Genomic DNA, 25,567 nt, shown 5'->3' with positions numbered 1-25,567 from the left:
TGCCTCTATTTAAATAGAGATTGTGGAGTAGCCCTCCGACAAGAGGAGAAATCTGATACTTGAACAGAATTGCAGATATGGCCAGTGGTGCAGGATAGGGATTGAAGTCCCAGGTACTCCTTTCTGTTTCTATGTTCGTTCTTGTCACTGCTGTACAGATTTTTCCAACAGAAATTCTCTCCAAAAGTCAGTCATGTGAGAAAATGAAAGAACAAAATCATTGAACATGTGGATGATGCAGATGCAGGGAGCGTAATGGAAAAGTGTGAGGGATTGTCATATACTGATTTTGGACTTCTGGCATATAGTTGACAAATTTACACTTGCATCTGCTTATCAAACTGTAATTGCCGCTGCTGAAGCATATGCTTGATAACATGGAAGGAAACACTAACGGAAAATCTGGGTCTCGGAAATCTGGGCTGACCAGAGCTGATATCTATGGGAGTGATCAGAGGGAAAGGAACCTGATTAGTCTGCCAGGTTTTCAAGGGAGAAGGTTAAATGTTTGTTTGGCATGCTCAGCAGAGAAGAAAGGAAATGTGAGGATAATGAGGAAGAAGAAAGGAGGAACTAGCAGCAGAGAAGCAGGCAAGTGATTGTGAAAGCAGGAATGGGAGCATGTTTATCTCTTTGAGAGGGGATAAAACCTAGTTTGTTTATCCCCTAAATAACTAACATGTTTCAGTAAGGTTTTTCTGAGTAGAAATTGGCCTTTATATGTTTTGTGGAAAGGTATCCTGTGATCGATCTTTAAAAGGTGAGCGAATCACCTGTAAGACAAACCAGTGCAGTGCAGCTTTACAGTAACATAAAGACAGCTGTTTGTAACCAAGCAGCAATCTTCCTTTACTTCTCTTGAGAGACCACTCTATCAAATGATTGTTTTTCTTATTTTTAATTCTGAAGAGGAAGAAATAGAATGTGCTTTGCAGAGAATTTTTGCAAAATGTGTATTTGTCCAAATTACATATTTTAACCACAAAATAAGAGAAAACAGCACATTTACTCTGTATATCCAGCTTTCTGTCATTTGAAACTCATTTGCCAGCAGGCGTGGTCAGTGTTTTGGGAGACTCCTATCCATCTCTATGGTCTTTTTAACACCTTTTTGTCGTATTCAAATTGTTGTTGCTGCATTTATCTGTTCTTAATATTCCTAGGAAACAACTCACTTTTAGGATCTGAATCTTCCCAAAGATCCGGGAGTTGTTAGTGTTTTGGGCTTTTGATAAGGGCCTGTGTATAGTATTAACTTCCAACTTACCATTCCCTGATTTGAGTTGGGGAATCAGGAAAAGTTTTCCTTTTGTCAGAATTAAAGCAAGATTATCTGATCAGGCCCTAAAACATTATAGCTGTGTGCTGTCCCCACTGAGTTGAAAGAGCTTACATTTCCTTGTTTTTGTCTCTAATACAATTGCTATTAGCTTCTGTTTTGAAATTTTTCTTTCTGAAGTATGGCGTAGATGGGTTATTTTAAATATAGTACTGATGAGTCTTTTTAGAAATGCTCCCATGTGCCTTCATATTACCATTTTGTTCTGAACTCCTTTGATGTTTCTGTCCAGCCCAGGCACTACTGCTATTATTTTCTCTGCTTATGGAGTACTGTATGAGAGTAGAACTAGCAGGAACAGGGAGGTAGGGGTGGGAACAGACCAAACATACTGGAGAGCTTTACGTATTGCAAGCAATGGATATCTTTATTTATTTATTTTTTGAGAGATGACTACTTAATTTACTAGATTTAATCTCTTTTAGGGTGTTTTCCAGATACTGAGACTGTATTCAGGTCTTACTCTGTTGTAACTTTTTTCTTATTCTGCTTCACCCCTTTCTTCCCAGAATCTCTGTTGTGAATAGGGCCAAATTCTGTGCTTAGTCAGATCATTGTAAACATTGAGTGAAACAGCTGACATAAGTGTAAATGAAAAATAAATTCCATTAATGTAACTGGAGAGAGGATGCAGCCCAAGGAGGAAACTCTTAGCTTTCCCTGTGCATTGTGCAGCAGACTTGTATGAAAGGGGGAAATGTAAAATACTTTCAAGTGGTCAAAATCAAATAAACATGTGAAAAGTGACATTTGTTTTTTACAAGCACAGATCCTCTACTGAATAAATGTTTCTCATGCCTGTTAATAATGTCTGTCAAATGAAGGCAGTATTTATTTTGCATGAAGGAAAGCAATATATAGCCCAGAGTAAACTTAGGCAAAATTTTAAGATTGCAAAAGTTTTGAGTTCAATAAGGAAAAGACTTTTTTCTGAGTAAAATGAATGTTAATTTTGCATTTTAGGTTCAGCTTCCTTGGACAAAACAGTGCAATTCTATCTCTGATCATTTTTCAGTTAATAGAGGTTTTGATAGGAATCTGGTTTTATCTGCATGAAATGCAAGTGATCATTTAGGTTAATCTGTTATCCTGTGAGGTGGAAAGATGTTGTAACAAAACCCGGAAGATCTTTTGGGGGGGAGCCTGATTTTTATTTTTTATTTTTTTAGGCTAATTCTCCTTTTCCAGTGAGAGTGGATGATGTCATCCTGTCTCCTCCCACTGTGTAAACTAAGCTTGTGTCAAAGTGTTGCTGCCTCTGTCACAGAGAGAACACTTCACTTTTAACCACAGCTGCAGTACCCTGTGTGATAACCTCTATCAGCATCATTCAAAGTGCGAGGTTGGGTTTGCAGCCATGATATCAAGATTGGTCTTTCTCCTTTTCTGTGGACATATTGCACTAACCCTGGGAAACGCTCAGAAATTGCCAAGAGGCAAGTAGCTATGACAACTTTCTGGGTTTTTGTTTGTTTTTTTTCTTGTGGGGATTTTTTGTAATGCCTATGTTTTGCAATGGAAATTTGCTTTCAACATGTTAGGAAAGATTAAAGGTAACGGAAACTAAAAGAAGACCAGTCGACAGGGCAAAGTCCAGGTACAAGAGAATAACTTTAAAGCTCGTGGGGAAAAAACCCACAGATTTTCTATTGCATCTTGTGATTTTAGTGAGAAGTACCATGAAAGACAATAACTATATTTAATGATTTTTATCATGATTTGAACAGCATTGTGTATCATGATTTAGGCAGTAACATTTGTGGTGTGAAATCTTAAGGAAAATGTGACTTAGATGAACCCTGTGTTGTTGACAGAAGAGTACAATTTTGTCTTGAAAGAAGGTCTGTGCTTTCCGTTTATATCCATCCTTAGTATTAGAATAGGAATTCACTTTTCCAAGTCAGCTTGCATGTGTTTTGAGGGAGAAAAATGGGATTTTTTTAAAGAGCAATTGCATTTAAACCTTTGCATTTCACAAGAAGAAAAAGAAGAAGAAAAAAACAAACCTTAAATCATGTGTGAATATTTGTTTAACTATTCTCTTCTCCTGGAGTCTGGAAGTACAGTACATTTGCAAGGCTGGCAGGGATCTTTTCTCTCCATTACTAACGTGACCCATGTAATATTGGCAATTCACTAGTATTTTATTACTGCAGGAAGAACAGCTGTATTATTAAAATGAGAATAATGTTTCTAGATCTAGATCATAAAGCACTTTGTGTTACATTGGCATTAAAACACAACTGTTTCTGTACTGCATGTATTGCTCTAACTTTGTAGAAGTACTTGCCTAAGTCCACTCTGCTTTGTAATGCATTTTACATCTGCGGTCTGCTGCAACCAGTAACATTTAGAAAGGAAACTGTTATTTAGTTGCCTGTGGCAGTGTTTAGTAACAAATCAGCAGGTTGAGGGCTTCCTAGAGGATTCTGTTTCATAGGTAAGGGGGGGCATAAAAAAATTTTAGGTCATTTTCATGCTTCTTCCGCCCCCCCCCCCCAATTTTTTTTCTTGCAATTTTCCTTGTGAAAGTGACTGTTTGTTTCTTTGTTTTTTAAACTCATCCTCTGGAAATGAAAAGGGATTATTGCCAATGTGCGGTTTTCTGGACGCTGCTAACAGTGGAGCAACGTGTAGTTTATGAGCAACAGATATATACGTATTGTTCTGGTCAGACAGACTGTAAGATCTTAGTTTTGTCAAGAAGTCATCTGAAAGTAAACTATACTAGCAATTTTCATAGCAGATGATTACACTGAGCAGAGATGAACCCTGTACACATCCCCTGTTTTGAGAGAGGGAACTTGTCCAGTGCTTATCTTTTAAAATGGTTTCACTTGACTTTTTGTTTGTTACCATGATGGCTATAATTTTGTTTTTACTGTGAAATTCTGACAAAGCTGCTGATGCATTGCAGTCAGTAGGAGATCAACTCTAGGATGCATTTCTTTGTGTCCTAAAATAACATGACAGAAGTGCACTCGTTCTGTTTGCCAAATGCATAAAGTTGCAGGTGGAAACTTCATTTTGTGCTGACAGAATAGTTTTTTAAAGATTGTTTCAATGCAGTGTTGAAACATCAATCTAATTCTTGTCTTTGCAGCTGTCTCTCAGGTGATTATCTACTTTGGACTGCATTGAAAAACAAGTGTATTACCTAGCTATTCATCTGGAAATGTTCAAAGAGTTGTCTTTTTTATAACACTCTTCCCCCTCCCCCCCCCCCCCCCCGCCCCGAGAGTACAGATTTTTTTTTCATAAGTTAAGAATTTATTTTGATGTTTAAGTATTTTTAAAATGGGAATGTGTAATGATACTATTCTGTTAAGAGGGCTACTCTGCCCTGTTGAGCAAGCTCAAGTTCAAACTAATTAAGTGAGGATCCAGTGTCCTCTACTTGATAGGGAACAGTGGAATCCATTTCATAACCTGAGAGAGAAGAATCTAGCCAACTTCATTTTCTGTTGGTACAATAACCTATATGAACAATCTCTCTGTGTGCATCTTTTCATTCTTACTACTGCTTTGGAATTCTAGCGCTCAAGTCTTCCCTCCAGGAGGTGGAACACACTGATCCCTGGCCTCATGCAGTGGGATTTGCTTTCAGTGGTACAAGGTGGAAAGAAAATCTTGCCTCCTGCAGCTGCAGAGGAACGGAGCCAATAAACTCTTTGGATGTCAGTGACTTACAGAGCCATTGGAGAGGTTGTTGTGTACAAATGTGCCGTTCAGGAGGCTGGAACACACGTGATTCCCTTTTCCAAGATACTTCTGTGCTTTCACCTCCACAAGTGTGTGTTTGACTAGAATGACAAACAACGTGCTAGTGCTGTTCTCAAGAGAGTTGTCTTCATTAACAAATTCTTTCTTTAATTGTTTTGACTTCAAAAGTTAAGGCAGAGTTGCAGGAGTAATTTGGGAATGCTATATACATGACATTCAGCTCAGGGAGTCAAAATCAGGGAAGCAGTTGATATTTCCAGCGGAAAGTTAATGTACTTAATCTACTTCTATATATCCTGTGTTATAATAGCCTTACCTGCATAGAAAGTAGGCCTCTTCTTATCTCTGGTACTAGTACAAAGCACAGGTGAAAACCCTTCCTCTTGCAATTCTTTGTCACATTCACTATAAAAAATAGTAAGTGATTAGTTATTTATAAGCTATGTCATAATTCAGAATGTACAGTAAGATTTTACAGGCAATAGTAAAGGCAATGTAATTGGAAAGGAAAAGTTAGTGGGTATTATGTTTTGCTGTGAAGGGCAGTGTTTTGTTTTGTTTTGTTTTTCTTTTTTACAATTATGTTTATATTCCGTGAGTTTCTATTTAAGATATCAGTACTGAGAAAACTGTGTGATCTGATTGTGTGAGGGATCACAGAACAGCAGAGCAGGTGATGGTGCTATTAGTGGGCTTCCTTTTCTCAATTTTTTAGCCACTGTCCTTTCAACTGTGTCCAGCTTCTAAAGTTTTGTTTCTGTTAGAAAGAAGAGAGACTCTGGCTTTCCTCTTGTTTATTTCTGTTCCCTTATACCACTATGCCAGCACCATCCAAAATGTAATACTTCAGTTCAGCACTGTAGTACTTGAGATAATGTGATGGGAATGCTTCACAGGAGGAAACAATTGCAATGTATAGATGTTGGAGTTAACAGAGAAAGCATGAGTTATATGGCTCTATTTAACAGAAACGTTCCATCCTTGAAGAAGGCAATGTGGTCTCTCTAGATCAGAATAGAGTACAAAAAAACCTACTTGTTTTCAGAGAATGAGTTAATAAGTAGAGCATCCTGAATCTGTCAGGGAGATGAAAAAGCAAACCTGCAGAATCAAAAATAAACAAGTTACAGGGCATAGTGCTCAAGATTGTACTGTCTTGTAAAGTGTATTTCGCTGGCATCTTTGCAGTTGGACCTGACCCAAATAGTTTTGAAGGCAACAGTTGTAGAACAAATTCTTAGTGTTTGGTGAAACAGCATTTTATGGTTTTGATTTTGCCAGTTGACTTTCCAGTTACAGCACAGATGTGCAGAGATGCACTTTTTCACGATAATGTCTGTTTCTGATAACTTTTGTATATCTTCATGCTCTAGTTTCCTTTGTTAGGGCTGAAAAAAATGTTGGATTGATCTCTTTGTCTAAGCTTACAGCTTTATAAACTTGTAAGTTAAACAAGAGCATGACTTTTTTTTTTTTTTTTGGTTTTGCCATGTTTCTGACCTCAGGTTATTATCTGTGGTTTTCCTACTATTTGAATTAGTCATTGGGTAGACTGAAATTCAGGCCTATCCTTGTTTTGCTTTCCAGGATTCAATCCTGTCCGTGTTCTGCTTCCCAGGAAAGGCTTAGGGAACCTTAATTCACCTTCATTCTTATTCCTGCCTTCTTAGAAAAGAAGAGTACGGACTTGACACTACTTACTGGACAGTGTGAAGGAGCCTGGTTTACAGATTCATGTAGGGAAAACTGAGATCCAAAACTTTCTTGTTTCTGTGGTTGTCAAATGTGAGGATGAGAGGGAAAAATTATGGTTTTATTGCAGTGGAAGATTAGGTAGTAGTATTGCTTAAAAACAGAGATAACTCTATCTAGTTTTTTTCTTTCTAAGTATGTAGGTATGTTAGAAAACATGATAGATAACCACTAGTTAAGATTTGTATTTATTGTAATTATAACTGGCATCCCTTTGAGAGTGAGCACTGTAACACTTCCAAACATACCCGTGACATTTGTAAAGGGAATGGACTAATTTTATTCATTGCTAAATTTGTTGGCCCTGCTAATGTTATGTAATACTTCTTCTTAAGCAGAGGTTAAACTCGGCATGTGTTTTCACTTACCGGTGTCAAGCAGTTAAAACAATGTTGAGTTATTACAATGTATCATAGTCACTGTAGTACAACAGTCAAATGTTAATCCTGAAACTTTCGTGGCCCCCTAAAGAGCACCCCTCTTGTAGCTGTAGGATAGTGGAGCAGAAACTGTAAGACAGGAAAGTTATTTGTTTGAGCAGATAATGAAGCCAGTATATCAAAATGTCTCCAAAAAAAAAAAAAAACAGTGAAATAAATAGCATGTTGTTTATGTTACTTTCTTCATCATTTACAAAACCTCTTTCTGGGAACTGTTTTTAGAAGTACACAGATGCTTTAACCTTTAAAAAATATAATCTGGTAAAGGATGGTCAGTTTGGACTAAACTATTCAACTTAATTCCTTTTAGTGTCAGGAAAGAGCAATGCAAAATGAACTTGTGTGAAATAATTATCTTATATTTAATGACACAGAAATGGTAATAAGGTCCTTTGAAAAATCCCAAAGGGATCCTTTATCTGGGATAAGTGAGTGGCTAGTGTTTTCAGAGAGTAGATATGCCATGGCAAATTTGGCTCGTCTGTAGTCTCCTTTGCAGAAAATGAAAACAACCCATAAGAATTCTGGCACTGTAGCAATTCATTTATCCAAAGCTATCTTATCATACAGATAAGCATGTCCTAAGATCACCTAATAACGTATCAAGACCTGGCATTGAGCATCAAAGTTTCCAGGTTCAAAGATAATCTGTAATACTACAAATCCATTTTTACACTGGCACAGGCTGTGATGCTACAGTATAATACATTTGGGTGGTTTCTGCCAGGATCAAATGCCATAGCATATGAATGCCCCTCAAATGATCGTAATGCTGGGTAATCTGTTTAACCCTCCACTTCTTCGCTTTAGTTTTCACACTGCCAAGTATCTCTTTCTGAATATTATTTTTCAGTCCTCTTCCATGTCATCTTTTGTATCCAGTCATTCCAGCAGGAAAAGCTACGTAAGTCGCTTGAGGAGAGGGCCGTGTGCTAAATCCCACTGCTGCTAGTTGACCAAACCTACTGTATAGGGATAGCATAGTCAGTCTACATACCTGTTTACTGATGATACTGTGTATATTCAGTGGGTCTGATATTTCTTTGAACTGTTTGGGCTTAGCAGGTGTGTACTACACAGTTAATGTGCAAACGTAAAGCGCTGTCTGCTCCAGGGGAAAAAAAAAATGGCTAGCAGTAACTTGCCATAGTTAGAACTATGGATTTCTTTTCCTTGGGGAAATTCAAGTGCAGACTTGAAAGTGGTGGTGAGCAGGATAAATTTGTGGCTGTGGAATGTTCTCATCTGCTGCCTTTTCCAGGAAATGGTTAGAGATACACTCATTGGCATGGACTGCACAACATCACGTGAAGCTCAGTGTGAAGAAAGGCAGGTATTAGAGTCCTGGAAAAGCAGCGGCCTAAAATGGGGTGCCATTAGCAAAACAATCCAGTCTGTAGTTTGTTCCCAAGGTAAACAGGGTAGCCACAAGCAGGCCAGATGCCACCAGAGTTTTACTGATGGGCCTTAGTCCAAACACCCTTAGGTAGCAATTCGGCTTATAGCCATACAGACCAACATATATACACTGTGGATTTACTTTATGAAACATGGGTTTGTCTTATTTTGCTATGAGGATAGTGTTCTTGAAAATGACTACTGGTAGTATCATGAGTCAAATTTTTGTGTGAGCCAGAGCTGGGCCAACCTCCACAGCATGATACTCCCTTGAAACATACCAGTCACTTGCTGTTATACTTTGGCTAAATTAATGCTAAGCCTCCCCACTAGAGCAAACCAGTGTGAGGTGCGTCAAGGTGAACACAAAATGGTCAGACATATCAATCTGGGCATTTGATGCCAAAACATCAAATAATTTTCTACTGCAGTTGTAATTGTAATATTGGTTGCCAGAATTACATGCATTTGCACTCATTGCTTAAACAAAGCAATGTAATCAAAATTTGCAGATACTTAGGCTAGGCTGCATAGGGATATCAGTAAGAATATCAACCCCGAGTCTTCACCACTTCAGAGTTGCTGAGTAAAGTGCTGGTGAGAAGTTGAGGCACTAGCTATTGGAGGCTCTAGCTTTACTGAGGGCAGGCTGGTAGAGTGTGCTTTTTTTATTAGAAGAAAGCCAACCATCTCCCAGCCTGGAAGGGAACGTTTGCTGCGCTTGTTCAGAAGTTGATAGAGAAAATCTAACCTCTGGCTTATAAAATATCATAGATTTGTTGCTGAGATCTATCATTTCTGAATGGTTTTATGCTTTTTAGATAGTTTTCTGGAAGACAAATAAGTGAGACAAGAGAATCCAGGTTTTTTTTTTCTTAGCCTACATATATCCTCCCTTTTTATGCAAATCCTGTTTAACTTGAACAAAGATGTCAAAGCAGCAGGGCTCCACATAAAAATTCTACTTGAATAAAACCCAGCATAACACAGCACCTTGACTTATGTGTGTCCTCCCTCCCTACCCTCTCTGTGGTGTGGTAACAGTGGAGTGTTACTGACCATACTTAATGAAAGACTGTAACTCAGGGCTGTCATTCAAACCTGAGACTCAATGTTTTAGGCAAAACATACTCTCAAAGTGGGAGGAAATTTCTTTTGTAGAGTTATTTCTGCATTTTCCTGAAGTTCTAAGTTTTTGCATTATTCTTGAAATCTGCTTAGGAAAAGCTTGATTCAGAAAAGCAGCATGAAGTTACAGTATTCTTTCCTACCGCTAGGAACTGTGGCATCAATTTAAGTGTCTATAAATGGCAGCAGAGTGCCTGATGTGAGTTTACATAATTAATACTTTAGGAACCTGGCCAAGTTCAGAGGACTAGCAGCGTATCTGGGAAAACATTGTTTTTAAACTTGGAAAAATCCAAGGGAAAATAGGGAAAAATCTTTTCTTCTTTTGTCAGGTGCTTGTGGTCTGCTTTATATACATAATTCACGTTAATTTTTCTTTCTGTGATGTAAAAGTCTGGAATCATTTTAGAGCACATAAAATTGTGGCTGGTTCAAATGTGCAAATATGGAAAACTGAAGTGTCCAGAAGGTTGTTTTCTGACTTTGAAGTGAAAACATTTTCTGGCAGTTTTGATCCCTTCATTACCACAGTTCAAGCGACACATGAGTGAGAAAAATAGGCATAGAAAAAAATACAAGACCTCGAACCTTACCTTTTTTTTTTTTTTTGGTGACTTTGAATGTGCCTTTACAATGTGCACATGTGTATGTGGAAAATAAAGGAATAGGTGCCGCAGTCTGAAAGGTAAGAAGGAATATAGCTTTTGGTTGCAAATGATAGGGAGAAAACTGTATTGTCTGACCTGGAAGATTTGGCAGAGTTCCATTATCTCTGACTGACACACACTGAAGTGGTAGGATTAAATGACAGGGTACAGTTTTTATTTATAACACTGTGTGCTCAACAAGAGCTTGTGTACGCTATGCAGGGAAATAGCTAGGTTCAGGTTTGGGTATTATTAATTCTCTTGGTTTGGTGAAGGGCTATTCTGGGCAGAAGGGAGGGAATTTCATGTTGTGCAATTGTTCTATACTGGTAGCTCATGTTTTGCTCCCTTAATGATGAGAATCAGTTCTTTTCTCACACTGTGACAAGACTGTGAACATAAATGCTGCGTCTCTTCAGCATCTCTTCCTGCTTTTTGTTTTAGTTATGAGGAAGGCAAAATCTGGCAATTCTAATAAACATGTCTCCCTGCTCATGTGGGTTATTCAGTGCACCTTAGTAGGTAATGAATCTGTTGTGACTCACTTGGTGTAGTAGTATTCTGTGTTATCTGTTTGTCAAGTCTTTGTGTAAACATCATAAATAAGATTTTATAGTATAGAAACGTTAATTATGCAAACCTTTTGGCCTAAAGAATTTGTTTTAACTTTTGGGCAGGTTTTGTGATTTTTGCTCCAGTGAAAGATTCTTTCCAATACTAAACTTGCACATGACAAAAAGTCACAAGAATAATCAGTCTCTCTCTCTCTCTCTCTCTCTCTCTCTCTTGCACGGGCGAGCACACACAGATGTAAAATCATTGTGGGATCTACTTCTCTGTTGTTAAAATTATTGCACCAAAAATTACTTGTTTCAATCTTCCAGGCTTCTCTCTACCCCTCCAGTTTTAGTAGCATGGTCAAATAGCAGCTGGTAAAAGCATTGGTATGTTGTTAATGTACAATAATGAATTCTTAGAAAGCAGAATTTCTAAATAACATAACAGGTGTTTATTGTGCTCCCCTCTTCACTCAGAAATATTCACAATACTGTTAGGAATGGAGAATATGTGCTGTAAATGAAATTATTTTGGAGGGTCATTCATAGTAAAGCTGATAAAAATTACACGTGCTCAGCCACACAAAGGGAATGGATACTCTTAATCGGGCCATGCTCAGTGTGGAAACCTCAGGCATTGTGAATGTTATTTCCCCATGATCTAGCTTTTTCTAGATTTTTTTTTTTTTGGAATTAATTTGCTTTTGCAGTGTTGGATATTTGTCAGTTGTCAAATGAAAATTTGACACAGAAGAGGGTACCTCATATTTTAAAACTTAAATGCTGTGAAATCGTGAAACAATATGTATATTTTATACCCTTAAGCCACAGAACATTCCTTGGGAATTGATTTGATCTACTGCACAGTGGGTTGCAAGATCGGTGGTGGGAGAGAGATAAATTTTTGCATACCATAAGTTATCCACAAACAATTGGGTACATGCCTGAGTGAAGTACAACTAAAAACACTAACTCAGTCATACACAGTGCAGGAATTCCATCTCATATTTGAGAGATCAAGGAAATTAACATTTTGTAAGAGTGGATTTAAGATAAAAAAAATGATTTAAGCACTACAACAAACTAGAATATTTGAAAATATTCAAAAGATAATTGGCTTATAAGAATTGTCCTCTTTGGAAGTGTGGTTAATAAAGAGGACTCTAAAGTTAAATAGTGGTTAGCAGCAAATTCATCAGGGAAGCTGAACTAGAGAATAGAAAAACTACAGTTTTTAAAACTTCTAGTTGCTTGGAGAAATATTTCAGGATTCAAATATTCCTTATTTGTATTTTGTGATGTGAACAATGCCATGTGCTGTTAGCACCTGAAGACTGGAAAAGGTAATTGGACTGGCCTATTTTCATTGTTAACATTTGATTTTTTTTTTCCTGCCCTCCCCCCCCCCCCCATTACCACTGATAGTAGACTGATAGTTACTTTAACTGTAACTGATAGTTACTTTAACTGTATTTACAAAATTGGGTAATTCTAGGTGCAAACTAATGAGGACTGAGAGAGTAAAGAATTATAGGGTGTATTAAGTGAAAGTTGAAATGCTATCCAGTCATACAAAGGTATAAAATTTACAGCTGAGTCAGCTAAATAAAGAATTAAACCATATTCATGGCTTTGAGTTCTGGATTCAACACCTGCCCTGCCGATTATTTCTATTGAACAGAACTAAAAGAGTATATTCTTCCTAGCTGGATGTGAAGACTGCAGCACTGTGAGCAAATCACAAAGAACGATGGCCTCTGCTCAAGAATGCCAAAAATCACTTCTGCTTTTCTGTCTTCCAAAATCAGACTAGATTGCCTGGCTGATGGGTCTGTGCATACGTGTGCAGTTCCATATCCTGCCTCCCAAATGGCTTATACCTTCCTGTTGTGTACTTCATAATAGTTTCTTTACTGACGTTTTTCTTTCTTTCTGCAAATGCTTGGAGAGAGAATTAAAAAAAAAAAGTAAATACAGACTTAGAAAAATGGATTAGAAATAGAAAATCTTCCTTACTGCTTCCTTGCCTCTCTGTAGGTAAAATGTAATGTGGTGAAAAAGGAGCAGGTGTTATAATGGAAACAGAAGTTGGAGATACCGCGACAGGATGTAAACTGTGTTTTCTGCCGTTTCCTAAGTAGGAAAGGAAATGAGTGGGAGAACAAGTGAAACACTTTCATGCTACTTTCACGGTAGCAAAAATAAGGAAAAAACATAGCATATTTGTGATTTGTCTTAGTATTTGTCCCTTAATTGTCCCTTTGTCACTTAGATTTTGTGTTTATTATGTACTTCTTAAAAACATTTGTTTGCTGGTGTTTCCTTTAATCCACTGATTTATGACTATTTGCATAACTTCATATTTTAGTTTTCTTAAAAATAGTTAACAATGTCTGTGCTTCACAAGGTGTCCATAGTGCTGAAAAGGAGAATTTCTGTGAAATTTTGGAATTTGATGTTACTTTCTGAAATCATCAAATGTTTCTCTTATTCATGATCTCTATCTTCCCTTTTTAAATCAAAGACTTACTGGAAGTCTATTACTTCTTTCTTTAGACCTTTACTTGCACTGTAGAAGCTTTCCTTTGTTCTCTGCAAAGTCAGAATGCAAAGCGATATAGAAGAAGAAAAAAGGGGTCACCTATGATTTTATTAAACCTGTTAGTGGATTTGTAAGAAGCCAGGTCATCAGTCTTGGGATTTGTCTCATCTAATGATGCAAGATGAGATACGTTTTTCCAGCTGGGAAAACTATATGCAGTTGGAATCAACACTTTTAGGACTCTGCTGTATCCAACTAGTGTAATGGACATGTGTGAGAATGTGCAGTTTGGAGACTGAGAGCATAAGTGAAACCACTTTATTATGACTGTTCTGTTGGAAATACTGAGCAATTTTTTGATTGATGTCTAGAACTCCCTAAACTGAAAGAGAACAAACTGTAAAAGTTTTACTGATAGGCTTGAAATCAGGCACTGAACAGACCAAATTACAATTCTCAATTAAAGCATAATAGCATTTCATATTTGATTGCTATTTTTGTTAACTGATAAAATTTGATTATTCTTTCTGAGTTCAGCATGTGATATGCAGCAACACCTAAGAAATTGTGTGTAGGCTTTAGATACTTAATTGATTTATCAGCTGTCTGCCTCTGAAAAGTAGGGAACTCATTCCAAAGTTAAAACACAGAATAGTGCAAACACCATTGCCAAGTATATTTCCGAAGCTATTAATCCTTGCTATTATTTGAAAACCTGTATGTCTTGGGTATGAGAAGATTTTGAGCGGTGAGTTCAGATACTTTGTGTGATCATGTGGTGATTGCACTGTTGGAATTGAGAAACTGCTGTGACTTCAGAGAACAGATGGTTCCACTGGGCCTTCATCTTTTGATACATATTAATTTAAAGGGGCCTGTTTCATCTGTGCACAGCCTAATGTGGCATTTATAAACCGAGATTAAAACCCAGACTCTGCATGGGTGTATTTCTATGAGCGTGCACGCATTCATGATTGTTAAATGTCTTGTGCTGTCAGGAATCTGGTCCCTAGGATGCTGTCTCAGGGTGACAGGCAGATTGCACTTTTCTGTTTCTAGATATTTCTACTAGAAAAAGATTGGCATTACCTTCTCGTTGAAATGCTTGTTCTTGTTTGCACTGTTATTCATTCTTTTGAGAACCTGTGACTAAAACTACAGACTAGACTGTCTTTCTCAAGGGGTATGTTCACTTATATGTATTTTAAAAGCTTTCAAAGGGAGAAAACATCCAAACTCTGTAATTTACCACGATGCAGCAACGTCTGCATCACCTATTGCACTGTCATTCTGTAAAGATGATTCAGGAATGTAGCTTGATGGCTGCCTATTTCTGAATGGGTGTCTCAATCTAGTTTGCCTCCTTTTGATTTAAAAGCAGATCATTCTGTACAACTCACCCCTTTTATTTGCCCCACCCAAGTTGTTTCCCAAGTGTATACCAATCTTAAAACATTCTCCCCCGCTGAAATTAATTTAGGAATTACCCTGGAAATTGCTGTAGAACCAGAAAGACTACCAATGTGGACTTTGGAGTTTTAACCACTGATCACTATTCTTTGAGCCCAGAAGCCCAACCAGTTTTCCATCCACCTTGTAGTCTACCCATCCAAACCACATCTCTCCAGTTTAGGTGCCAGGATGCTTCTGGAGATTGTGTCAGAAGCCTTGCTAAGCAAAGGTAAATAACATTCTGTACTTACCGCTTGTACACAAAGCGTGTAATAGCATCACATTGGTCAGACACAATTTGGCCTTGGTAAATGTGTGCTGTCTGTTCTTAATCTCCTTGTCCTTCATGTGCCTAGAAGTCATGACTCTGTTCTCTTTCAGGGGACTGAGATGTGGTGGTGATGATGAGACTTAGAGATCGATCCCCATCTTAAGAGCTGGCAATACATACTGGTGTCAAATTTAAGCTGCTAGCATAGTTTGCAAATGCTGCAGGCTGTCCACAGAGTGCTATCTTAGGAAGTTTTGCCCTTAAAAAATTACCATCTGAAAAAAATAAAATGATGTATTCTGATGTAATGCAGAGTGATCACATGTAAGGAACAGCATTCAAAAAGATTGCTACAATATGAGGACCTCTCTGCAGTCTGGGTACACATTAATCAAAGTAGCAGGTTTTCAGCATGTTCAGTAATGAGTGATAACAGCATAAGTTGTAAAGTATAGTATCTTCATTGTTCTCTCAAAGGTAGCTGCAGTTATGGTTCCAAATACTGTTTTTTAGCATGCCTTTAGTTTCTGATTCTTCAAAAATGTATTGATTGTAAATGAAAAGTGAATTAAGGGAGTGGTAATGCTAAGCACTGCCTGCCAGGAAATGAATAGGTTCTTAAAAAATCTATTGCACTAAGGACCACGGTCTTTTATGATGATTACTTCAATATGTTTCTAATTTGTAGGCAGAACCAGCCTGACAGCGTCAGAATTCCTCACCTGCTTAAATTCTTAATATCTCATTGAGCTTTCCCTACTGAGGAGCTGTTGTTAGAGAAATTCCACATCTTATATCCAGTCATGTCCAAAGACCACATTTGCCTTTTGGCATTTGCATTAGCTGGTGCTCTTGAGGGCTTAAAAAGGAGTTAGACCTAGAAAACTTGAGATGCTTTTCTTGCTCCCCACACTCTTCTACGTTCCTTTATTGAATAACTTTATGCATAATCTTTCGAGTTCTTCGGCCAAGATGCAGTTTTCTTCATAACCCAGCCTGGGTGGAGTTGCCTTGGGCCCAGTTCCTTGGACAGGAGACGAGCCAGGACCGGAGAGACCAGCTCTTCTGGGCAAGAAGCAGGCACTGCCTCATCAGCTCTGTCTAGGTGGGGTTGCATTAGCCCAGAAAAAGACATGCCAGGACAGTCTGGAAAAACCAGCAACAAACAATTACCTCTGAAAGTAAAGCCAGGAGGACAATGCCCAGGGATAGTAATTTATATCAGAACCAAATCAAGCTCTATCCTGCAGGAAAATAAGTGATCCATAAACTAAATCAAAAACAGGGTTTGAGGTTGTTTCATTAACAAGTAGTTTCTTATAGAGAAATGATGCACTTCTACATCATTTCTATATGCTGTTAATTCAAAAATGAATATCTATCGAAAACAATTCAACTTGAACGAATTTCAGGGAGCATTATCTAGTGAAACTAACTGATTTCTGTCCCTAACCTGCAAGAATGTTGAATCGTCCACTTAAATTAATGTGGAACTTTTTATTTGAATTAAATTTTTTAGCACATATGTTTTACCTTTAAACACAAGTAGGTTTACCTCCTGAGAAAAAAAATGAGTGAAATTTTCTAAGATTCACAAGAAAAATTAAGGAATATCTTACGCCAGGAGTCAGAGACAGGTTGTCCGGACTCTGTCTAAACAGGCTTTCAGAAGTTTAGTTCCTGTTCCCTTTTCCAGCAGAGCCGCAGATTTAGTTATTCTAAGTCATTGTCATCTTCTAATTTTCTTACTTGTTTTTGATTTTGTTTGCCATGCGATGTTAACAAATGATGGGAAGTGGGTTGCAGAGTGAAAAATAGAAATGTGGGCTGGGCAGCTAGGGTAGGATCCTAAGTTTGAATCCTAGCTCTTTTCAGGTTTGTGCCTTAAAAATGAGGATAGTCACTGCATTAGCTCAATAAAATTTAATTTAAAACTGATATTTGAAAGGAGCCTTGAAAAGGATGTTGTGAAAAGAATGGAAGTGGAACTTCAGAATAATGCCTCAGTGACCAGAAAACAGATGAGAAAAAGGGCAGCATGTGAGCAACAATTTCCTTCTGATAAAAACCTGTACCTAGCTATGTACAAGTTGAAATTACTGGTGACTAAATCTTCACCTCCCCATTGTCCTTATTGATCCCAAAGCAATAGCAAGCTGCAGTTAATAACTCAACTTTGAACTATAGTGATCACTGGAGAGGCATTGGCACAGGAAGCTTTGAAGAGTGGACAGTTATCTAATATAAACGCTTTAAAGGTTTTAACAAGATGGGCAGTGGAGGCACTGTACTTCAGGAGGAGATATTTGCCAAATTCTCTTCTGTTTCTCTGAGAAATACCTGTTCAGGGTATATCCATTAAAAATTGAGAGCTTTAGATTAGCATTAGTCTAACTAAGTGTACATTCCAACTGAAGAGAAGTCCCACTAATTTTGAAAGGTTGCTGTGAAAAGGGGCACTGAAAATGATGGGGCTGACTCTGGGCACTCACAATACATCTTTTCTTATGGAGGTCTAAGCTGAGTTACCACCTTCGGCTGAACATCACTGTTCTGGAGTAGAATATATTATTCTCTATTTCAGTATTTCTCTGTGAACAGCAAGTAGCTATGAAATCTATGGGCAAAATGCCGAGTCAGAAAGATAATTTCACTGATAGGTGTTAAGGGTCTTCTCGGGATCTAAAGGTTTCATTATTCCCCTGGGAAGTCATTATAATGCCCCGTAATGGAATACAAAATGAAGAATTAAAAGGCTGTGAAATTCTGTAATCATATGTACGTTTGCAGCATTTATGTAGTCCCATTCTGCACAAGCGTTAGTGATTATACACTCTTTAATTATGAGTTCATTTACAATAAAGTGAAAGATGGAATGCTGAGCAGATCCGGGCTAAACATTTGGGCAAATAGCTTATTTTTAGAAAGAAAAAAAAACCCTCCAAAAGTGTAGATGGTAATGAATCTGTACAATGATTTGCTAAGTGGGAAAAGGAACTAAAACAAAGGCTATGAAAAGTGTTACAGTTTATAACTGAAAAATTATCCTGTAAGGTTGAAAAAATGTTTTTCAGAAAAGCTTTATTGCAAATATAGTGAACTACTGGATTTACTTAATCCAGGTGAAACCTAAAACAGGAAATGTGAGCATTATAAACTCCCCCAGGCATAAAAGTAGCAACGTTAGTCTCGGTGCCATGACTAAATTCTAACTGGATAATAATATTTGGTCTCTTGTGTGTCAGTACAACTTCAATTTTTTGTGTTCTGAAGAACTTTTAAATTTGGAACCAGCTAAGACTCTTGACTATTCTGTGATTCTATGGAGATGGTCATACAGTTAAGATAAGTATTGAGAGGAAAGGATGATATTTCTTATCTTCATAATTGCTGTGAACACACGGACTCAATAAATTGAATGATTAAGCATTTTAGTTAGATATCTTTTTTTTCCCCTAGAAACACTGACCAGTGGCATAAGATGCAGACTGAACCAACTACAGAAAGTATTTTGCTGGTCGTGCACTCTTCAGTTTAATTAATACTGTTTGTAGCCCTTAAGTGAATTCAGTCATGTTATTCCATATACTTTTCTGGAGTAGATGACAGGATTGTTGTGCTGAAGTTGTGATATTTTTATTTAGGATAGAAGAGTTTATCAACAGTTTTTGGACACTGATAGGTAAGCTGAATGGATATGTTACCAATTCAGTGTTTAATCATTGCATCGCTTTGCTGATACATTAAGAAATGAACAGGCTATAATGTTTAACAATAGCATGGTTGAAGGAGGTGTTTACCATAGGCATCTGCTTTGTGTGATAGTTACTCTGCTCCTCAAAAGCCTATTGAGAATGCATGAGCTCAGTGCAATATGTGACTGGAGTTTACCTAACTTCTTAAAAATCTGTTCAGATTCATGTAATGAATCTTAATAAGCTACACTACCAAAATAAGAGGGGAGGAGAATGCTATTCTAAGCAAGTAGTTCCTGTAGTGAAATCGGTGCTTGACTTTCATGGCTTGCCCACCAGATCTAGTCCTCTAACTACGGTCACTGCATTTATGCATGTGGATTACTGTTTAAATCTGAACTCAGGATCACTCTGTTGGGGAATAGTAATCACAGTTGATTTTTATTTAAGGTATTCATTTTGGCTTTATTTCTGTTAAGGAAACTTTTGTTTTACGTCACTGTTACTGGACTTCCGTGTTCTTTTAAGGGATTACATGATTTTCATGCTTGAAGGTGTTAAACTCAGATATTCTTGATAAAAGACATTCTTGATTAGACTCATTCTAGTTAATTTTATTCTAATTGTTTAGTAATGCATAAGAAAGCATTAAAGCCCTTTTCATTGCGGTAAACATCCAGCCACATATATCAGGCCTAATTTTTATATGCTGAATCTGAAATGAATAAATAAATGTGTCAGTTCAAGTTGCTTGACACATCTGTTGCTTTTATCTCATTCATAATTAATATCCAGACAGGTCTAGGGAGTAATTTTAAATTACAGTATCATGTTTTTAAGGAACATCTTAAAGGGAAAAATGTCAAATTGTGTTGCTATTTTTCTACCAGAGGAGTCACACCTATATTTCAGATAGTTATACTTCTTTCCTGCTGCGTTTCCATGATACATTACAACGTTTCCAAAATTGCCTCATGATATGAAAGGAGGAGAGTTATGATTTATGCTATTTTTATTTGCTGTGTGCAGTCTGTTAAGAACAAGAACATTGATATTCCTAAAAGAAGAGTTGTCATCTTTAAAATAAAAGTATTTTAAAGGCATAGAAGGGAGGGATTTCATTTAACAGTCTCTTAAAGATTTGAGTTGGGTGAGCAGTGAAGTTAGTGTTTTAGCAAGTTATTCTCATGTCACAAGACATCTGGTAGTGGAATGCCCACTAGACAACTCCAGGTTGCTGAATGCAATTTCTGAAATCAACAACATGAACCAAGAGTTTGTATTGTGGTTATACTAGTTGAAAAGAAGATTTCTTTGAAATCACCAAGAGAAACTAGAAAATACAGTCTGAAGTGTTACATTAGAATAAGCTTTTGTTTATTCCGGTATTTTTACTTTTGATTCTAGAACTCTCTGTGTATATATAGATCAATACAGATATTATACAAATACAGAGATATGCATGATTAAATGTCAGCTTGCCTTCTGTGTAGAGAGGTCTTATCTACTGTGCTCTGTATGTGCTTAAGACAAAGTGAATCAGATGAATTAATGATCAAAGTTATTCCAGCTTACCTTGACTTTATATCTTTCTTCCATGCATTACCTTGAATTGTTTTGTGTAAAGGTAACATTTGCCGGTCTTCAATAGCCAAAATACGTATATGCTTCTCTACCGAATAAAAAGGCAGTTCTGAGTTGTTTTACCAATTTAACTATAACATAAGATGTGTAGAGTAAAGAAGATTGATAGAAGTTAGCTTGATACAGCCTGTTCTAGTTTATTTCTTAGATAGTTTTGATCAAAGTTCCTTTTCCACGTAAGGTGGCTTCCTCTTTAACACTTAGATCCTCTTCAGAGGCATCCCGCCCTCTCTATTTACTAGACACGAGGGGTTAGATGGAGTTGAGGTGATCTAGATCCTTCTTTGGTGATGTATTTTTTAAGTTACTGAGTGTCATAGGACAAGTCATGCTTACCATGCTAGCACATCTACTTTCCCAGTATCAGCGGGAATCGGAAAGAGTTGCTAACTTAAAAACTTAATAAGACGGAAATGATTACTAGTTTCTGGTTATTGATATACAGTAACAACCCTTAATAAAATAGGAAGCTTGATGTTCTTGTCTATCAAACACCAAAGTCAAAATATGAAATACCTACCATTTATGTGTTTGATAGCTGTGTTGGCCCTGAGTGGAAAAAGTAGCAGCACATCCCAATGCAAAAAGGATAGAATTTTAGTTATTGTGGGGCATGAAAACTATGAATAAATAAATAAATAACTGGATACAAAATAGGACTGATCTTGACCACAGCCTAGGAAAAATAATTGCATTGGAGAAAATACCTTTAGTGGTAGTAGGCTAAGAGCTTGAGAGTTTCATCTGAAAAAAGATGGAAAAATGATGTGTATGAAAAAGCTGCCGGCGTTCCCTCTGTAACCTTTCAAGGTGGAGAACCGTTTCTGATGACTAGATGAAAGATTCTTAAAAAATAATGAAGAAAATGTATTTGGTGACGTCTCCAAGTGATAACTCCTTAGCAGAGTAACAAAGGAAATCAAACAGCCTTTTGATGGAGTAAACGAGCTTTGAAACATTTCAAAACCAAGTATTTGTTTTAGCTCCTGAGTTGCTTCATAGAACCAACAGAATTGCTTTGGAACCAGCAGAACCAATGGACTGGGGAAAGAGAAACTGAGGTTAAGGAGAGGGTTAGGATTCGAACAGGAATCTTAGTGCTGAAACTCTCTCATTACTGATCCTTAAGAACGTTCTAGTAAACCTCTATAATAAATGCAGGGTCGTGAGCAAAAATAAGATTGCGTCTGTTTATGCTTTTTGGAAGCCACCTGAGCTTAGAGATCCTGTGAGCATAAGTTGAAAGCTAGTGAGCTAGGCTACTTTTGCGGATATACATGCATGTTTGTTTTGAAAAGTTAACGAGCTACATGTTGATAGCTTATTTTTCTGAAGTAAAGTCAGATTTATGTACAGAGTATTGGCATAGCAGTATTTGGAAAAAATTGTTTCATTGGGGAACTTCAGTTCAATGCCTTTAGCTTAAAAGCTCAGTCTTAACAAGACAATCTTGTTATCCTTGTTAAGGGTGTGGTCCACAGGACACCTGATTTCATCATTCAAAGTATTTGTCAATGTGGATTTTGTGGTTTGGAGCACTGGTGTTTTATATAATGTTTGATGAGAGAGATGATCTAAAACTGTCTAAAGCTGCTGGATTAGAGGGTGCAAAGAAGATTCCAGACTTTCCTCAGAGGTGCACACCAATAGAACAAAAGGCAATAGACACAAGTTGGAACATGGGGAAATGTCAGTTTGATATTAGGATTTTTTTTTTCCATGAGGGTGGTCAAATCCAGGAGCAGATTGCCCAGAGAGGTTGTGGAATCTCCCATCTTTGGAGGTGTTCAGGACTCAGCTGGACACAGCCCTGAGCACCCGGATGTGGTAAGGTTTGTTTTGAGGGCACAGTGGGTCTAGATGACCTGTGCAGGTCCCTGCCAACCTAAATTATTCTATGATTCTGTGATTGTGTCTCTCTTTATAATGTTTCTTGTTTATTCTACTGCATAGAAACAGAACTATTTTTAAACATTTCCCATTTTAAGCTATGGTTGGTTTTGAGCCAAACAACCAATATTTCTCCATGTTAAGGAGCCAAAGTAAATACAAAAAGATAAAATAGCAAAAATAAAATTACAGTGTTACATTATCCTTGAAATCTTGGCTGGTGGTACTTATGGCACCAGATTTGGAAAATGAAAGCCCTGCTGTGAACAGTTTGAAGGTTGCAAGTGAGGTGGTGCTCACAAAAAGACAGTGCTAATGTATTTTCTTAAGGCATGCTTCATTTGTCAAGCGCTCTGGGAGGCATCGCTGGGCCTTTCATTCATGCCCTCCAAATTCTTTGAAATGGTGAAAGATAAACAGTTTCAATGTAAGGCAAAAGGAATTCTGATGATGAAGCCAAATTTGCTGTAATACAGCACAGCTGTATTCACCCTCTAGTTTTGTAGGGCAGAGTTCAAGGCTTTTCACTCTATAGATGAAAAAGAAAAGCAGGACTGCAGACTGTTGCAAGTGCTCATATGCAATTAAACCGCATCAATAGAATGATAGAATAAGTAGGAGTGTAACATCTTACTGCAATAGTGCTTTTGCTGCATCTTCAGCAAAGCAGATGAATAGATAGCTCAAAATGTAAGGTGCTAAGATAAACTTCTTTTAAAAGCAAATAATTACTTTATTCCATTTGTATTTGATTCTTGAAGTTTGTTGCTGTATCAGCACTTCACTAAGTTTACTTCTGAATGTTATAATAACTAATTAATGACTTATCAGCCAGAAGTTGATATATCCTCTTAAATTAGAGAGGGAAATAGAGCGCTCTTCAGCTGAAGATGCTTTATTTGACCGGGTCAAGACACATTTTTGGTTTTGGGTCGAAACAGAAATGAGCTAGCTAGTTCGAATTCCAGTAACCTCGTGACCCACGTTCTTTCATGGTCCTAGAAAGAGGTGAAAATCAAACCTGTTGGCAGTTTTAATCAACTCCACATCTGCTGTTACCAGCAATACTCTAATGTTGTAATGGGGGAAGGGATGCAGACTTTTAAAAGCTTTAATTCTGTGTCACTGAATCAAATTTGATCTGTTTCTTTTTTTGGGAAACAAGTCCTCAGGTGTTTTATTTACTTTTAATGTTAGAAATTTCACTGTACCCAACACTGAGTTACCAAACAAATACTATTTTATTGCAACTAGCCCAGTGAACCATTTCTGTATTTATCTCCTTATTTCTCTCCTGTTATTAAATAGTAATGGAATTATATAAATCTATTCCTTGTCGTTACCTGTTACTGATTTGCCTTTTTGGGCTTCTTTGCAACTGTTATTTCGTGGTGGGATGTTAGACCAAAACAGAAGGGCTTTGATTGAACTTTCTCTGTGGAAACTGAGATTGAAAATTGGGCATCTATGTTTGCTTTGTAGCTAAAGATGAACCATCAATTAAAACTAGCTGATGAGTATTAGAGGTGGTAGCTGTGCTTCTGAATTCTCCCCTTTTCTGTTACTCCATGATTAAAGTGATAAGAAAATACTGCACGTAATCCCTGGTGACCCCAAAGCTTATACAACAAATACCCAATATTCCAATATTTTGTATTTTATTTTCAGTAGTTGCTTCCACGTTTTGAAGATGTGAGCTTCAGTCTGGTCACTTACAGTTAAATTTTTCTAACCTTCCAATGTTTATTTGCTCTTGGCTCCTTTTACCTGTTCCTGACTGCTTATTTTTTGCATCTGGCAAAACTAATGGTGCTCCCAGGTGGCTTCTTCAGACTATTTGGGACTATTTTCTTCTTTCTGAAGAATTACTAGTAGTTGGTTCCCTTATGAGGCAGCTGACTTCCATTGGGCTAACCTCTAAAAGACTTTCAGCTTACAGTTGAAGAGGCCTCTCCCTAGAATGTAAGGGGGCTGATGCGCTCTATGATGTGCTTCTAGTTCAGATCTGCTGCATGCAGTATGTCGTGCTGTTTTGGCCATCGCTTGTCTTTTCTTGTAGAGAATACTTGCAGATCAGTGTGGAATTTCTGTTGGCAAGCTGGAATGGAAAGATTATATTTCGGAGGTAGCTGTGGATCCCAGAATCTTCCATTTAGTGATGGCCTCAAGGTAAAAGAGTTACTCCACAAATGCACATACTTAGGGCCAGGGTTTCGATAATGCATGCCAAAAGCTGACACAAGTGAATATGAGTTAGAAAAACTCAACGTTGCCTTACTCTGTGCCTGAAAATGCTCTTTTTTTGTTTGTAAGATGTTTTCAAAATTTCTTTGCATTGGAATTAGAGGGAGTTTAGGTCATCAATCTACTCTTTTTCATCAAGGAGACGGGGGAGAAGAAAGGTCTTTCAAGATGACAATATGACAAGGGTATTTTCTCCAATTCAAATTCTTACCATGGTATCACAGCAGTTAAGTTCCTGTGATCTACTTCATCCATTTGATCATGTTTAACTATTGTTTATCTGAGTGCTGGCAAAAGATAGGGATGATATTACTCAGAATGGGCATGCCTATTTTCTCTGTTACTTGTTTTAAATATTTTACCTGTGTTGCTCTCACAATTTATTTTGCTGAGAGCAGTCCCCCTTCACTAGGCTAATTGATATGAAGTCCCTTACGTATCCATACAGCTCCTGGCTGGCCTTCTCTTGCATAGATTAGCAGTGTCTGTGCCATGTACCTCATTGAGCTCTCCCTGGCTAACTGCAGCAGCCCCTCAGCAGTGTTGTGTGCTCCATGATTTCCAAGCTTCCATGTGGGGTCCCCCCACAGATGCTTTAATGTGAGCTGCACTTTTTTTGGTTTTCATTGGAATTTTTTGTTTGTTTGAGACTTATGTGATCTGTTTGGGCCTGGGTCATTTAACAATTTTTTTTTTCCTTTAATTCTTTAAGAACTATTTCTTTGTCACATACTCAAGCTATAAAAGGAAGGTTGCCTAACAGCGTGTTTTGTTTGTGTTTTTTATAGCATGATGCTAAGAAGCATACTGTATATGGGTGGGCACAAAACTGAGGTGTTGGAAGA

The 25,567-nt window shown here is 37.5% G+C and overlaps 1 protein-coding gene across 30 annotated transcripts in view; it reads left to right on the top strand.

Annotated features, from left to right (window-relative positions):
* Positions 1-535: 535 nt before the first annotated feature.
* ABI3BP (ABI family member 3 binding protein) overlaps positions 536-25,567 on the top strand; it is a 184,898-nt gene continuing 159,866 nt past the window's right edge. For all 30 annotated transcript variants that reach the window (XM_068907074.1, XM_068906917.1, XM_068907057.1 and 27 more), the window contains exon 1: positions 536-2,775. In XM_068907074.1, coding sequence (XP_068763175.1) covers positions 2,697-2,775 — 79 coding nt within the window. In that variant the 5' untranslated portion in view covers positions 536-2,696. The remainder of the gene's footprint in view (positions 2,776-25,567) is intronic.

This window comes from Struthio camelus, chromosome 1, assembly GCF_040807025.1.
Source record: "Struthio camelus isolate bStrCam1 chromosome 1, bStrCam1.hap1, whole genome shotgun sequence".
Taxonomy (NCBI): domain Eukaryota; kingdom Metazoa; phylum Chordata; class Aves; order Struthioniformes; family Struthionidae; genus Struthio; species Struthio camelus.
Note: the sequence above shows the minus strand (reverse complement) of the source record. Positions and strands in the feature narration are given on the sequence as shown.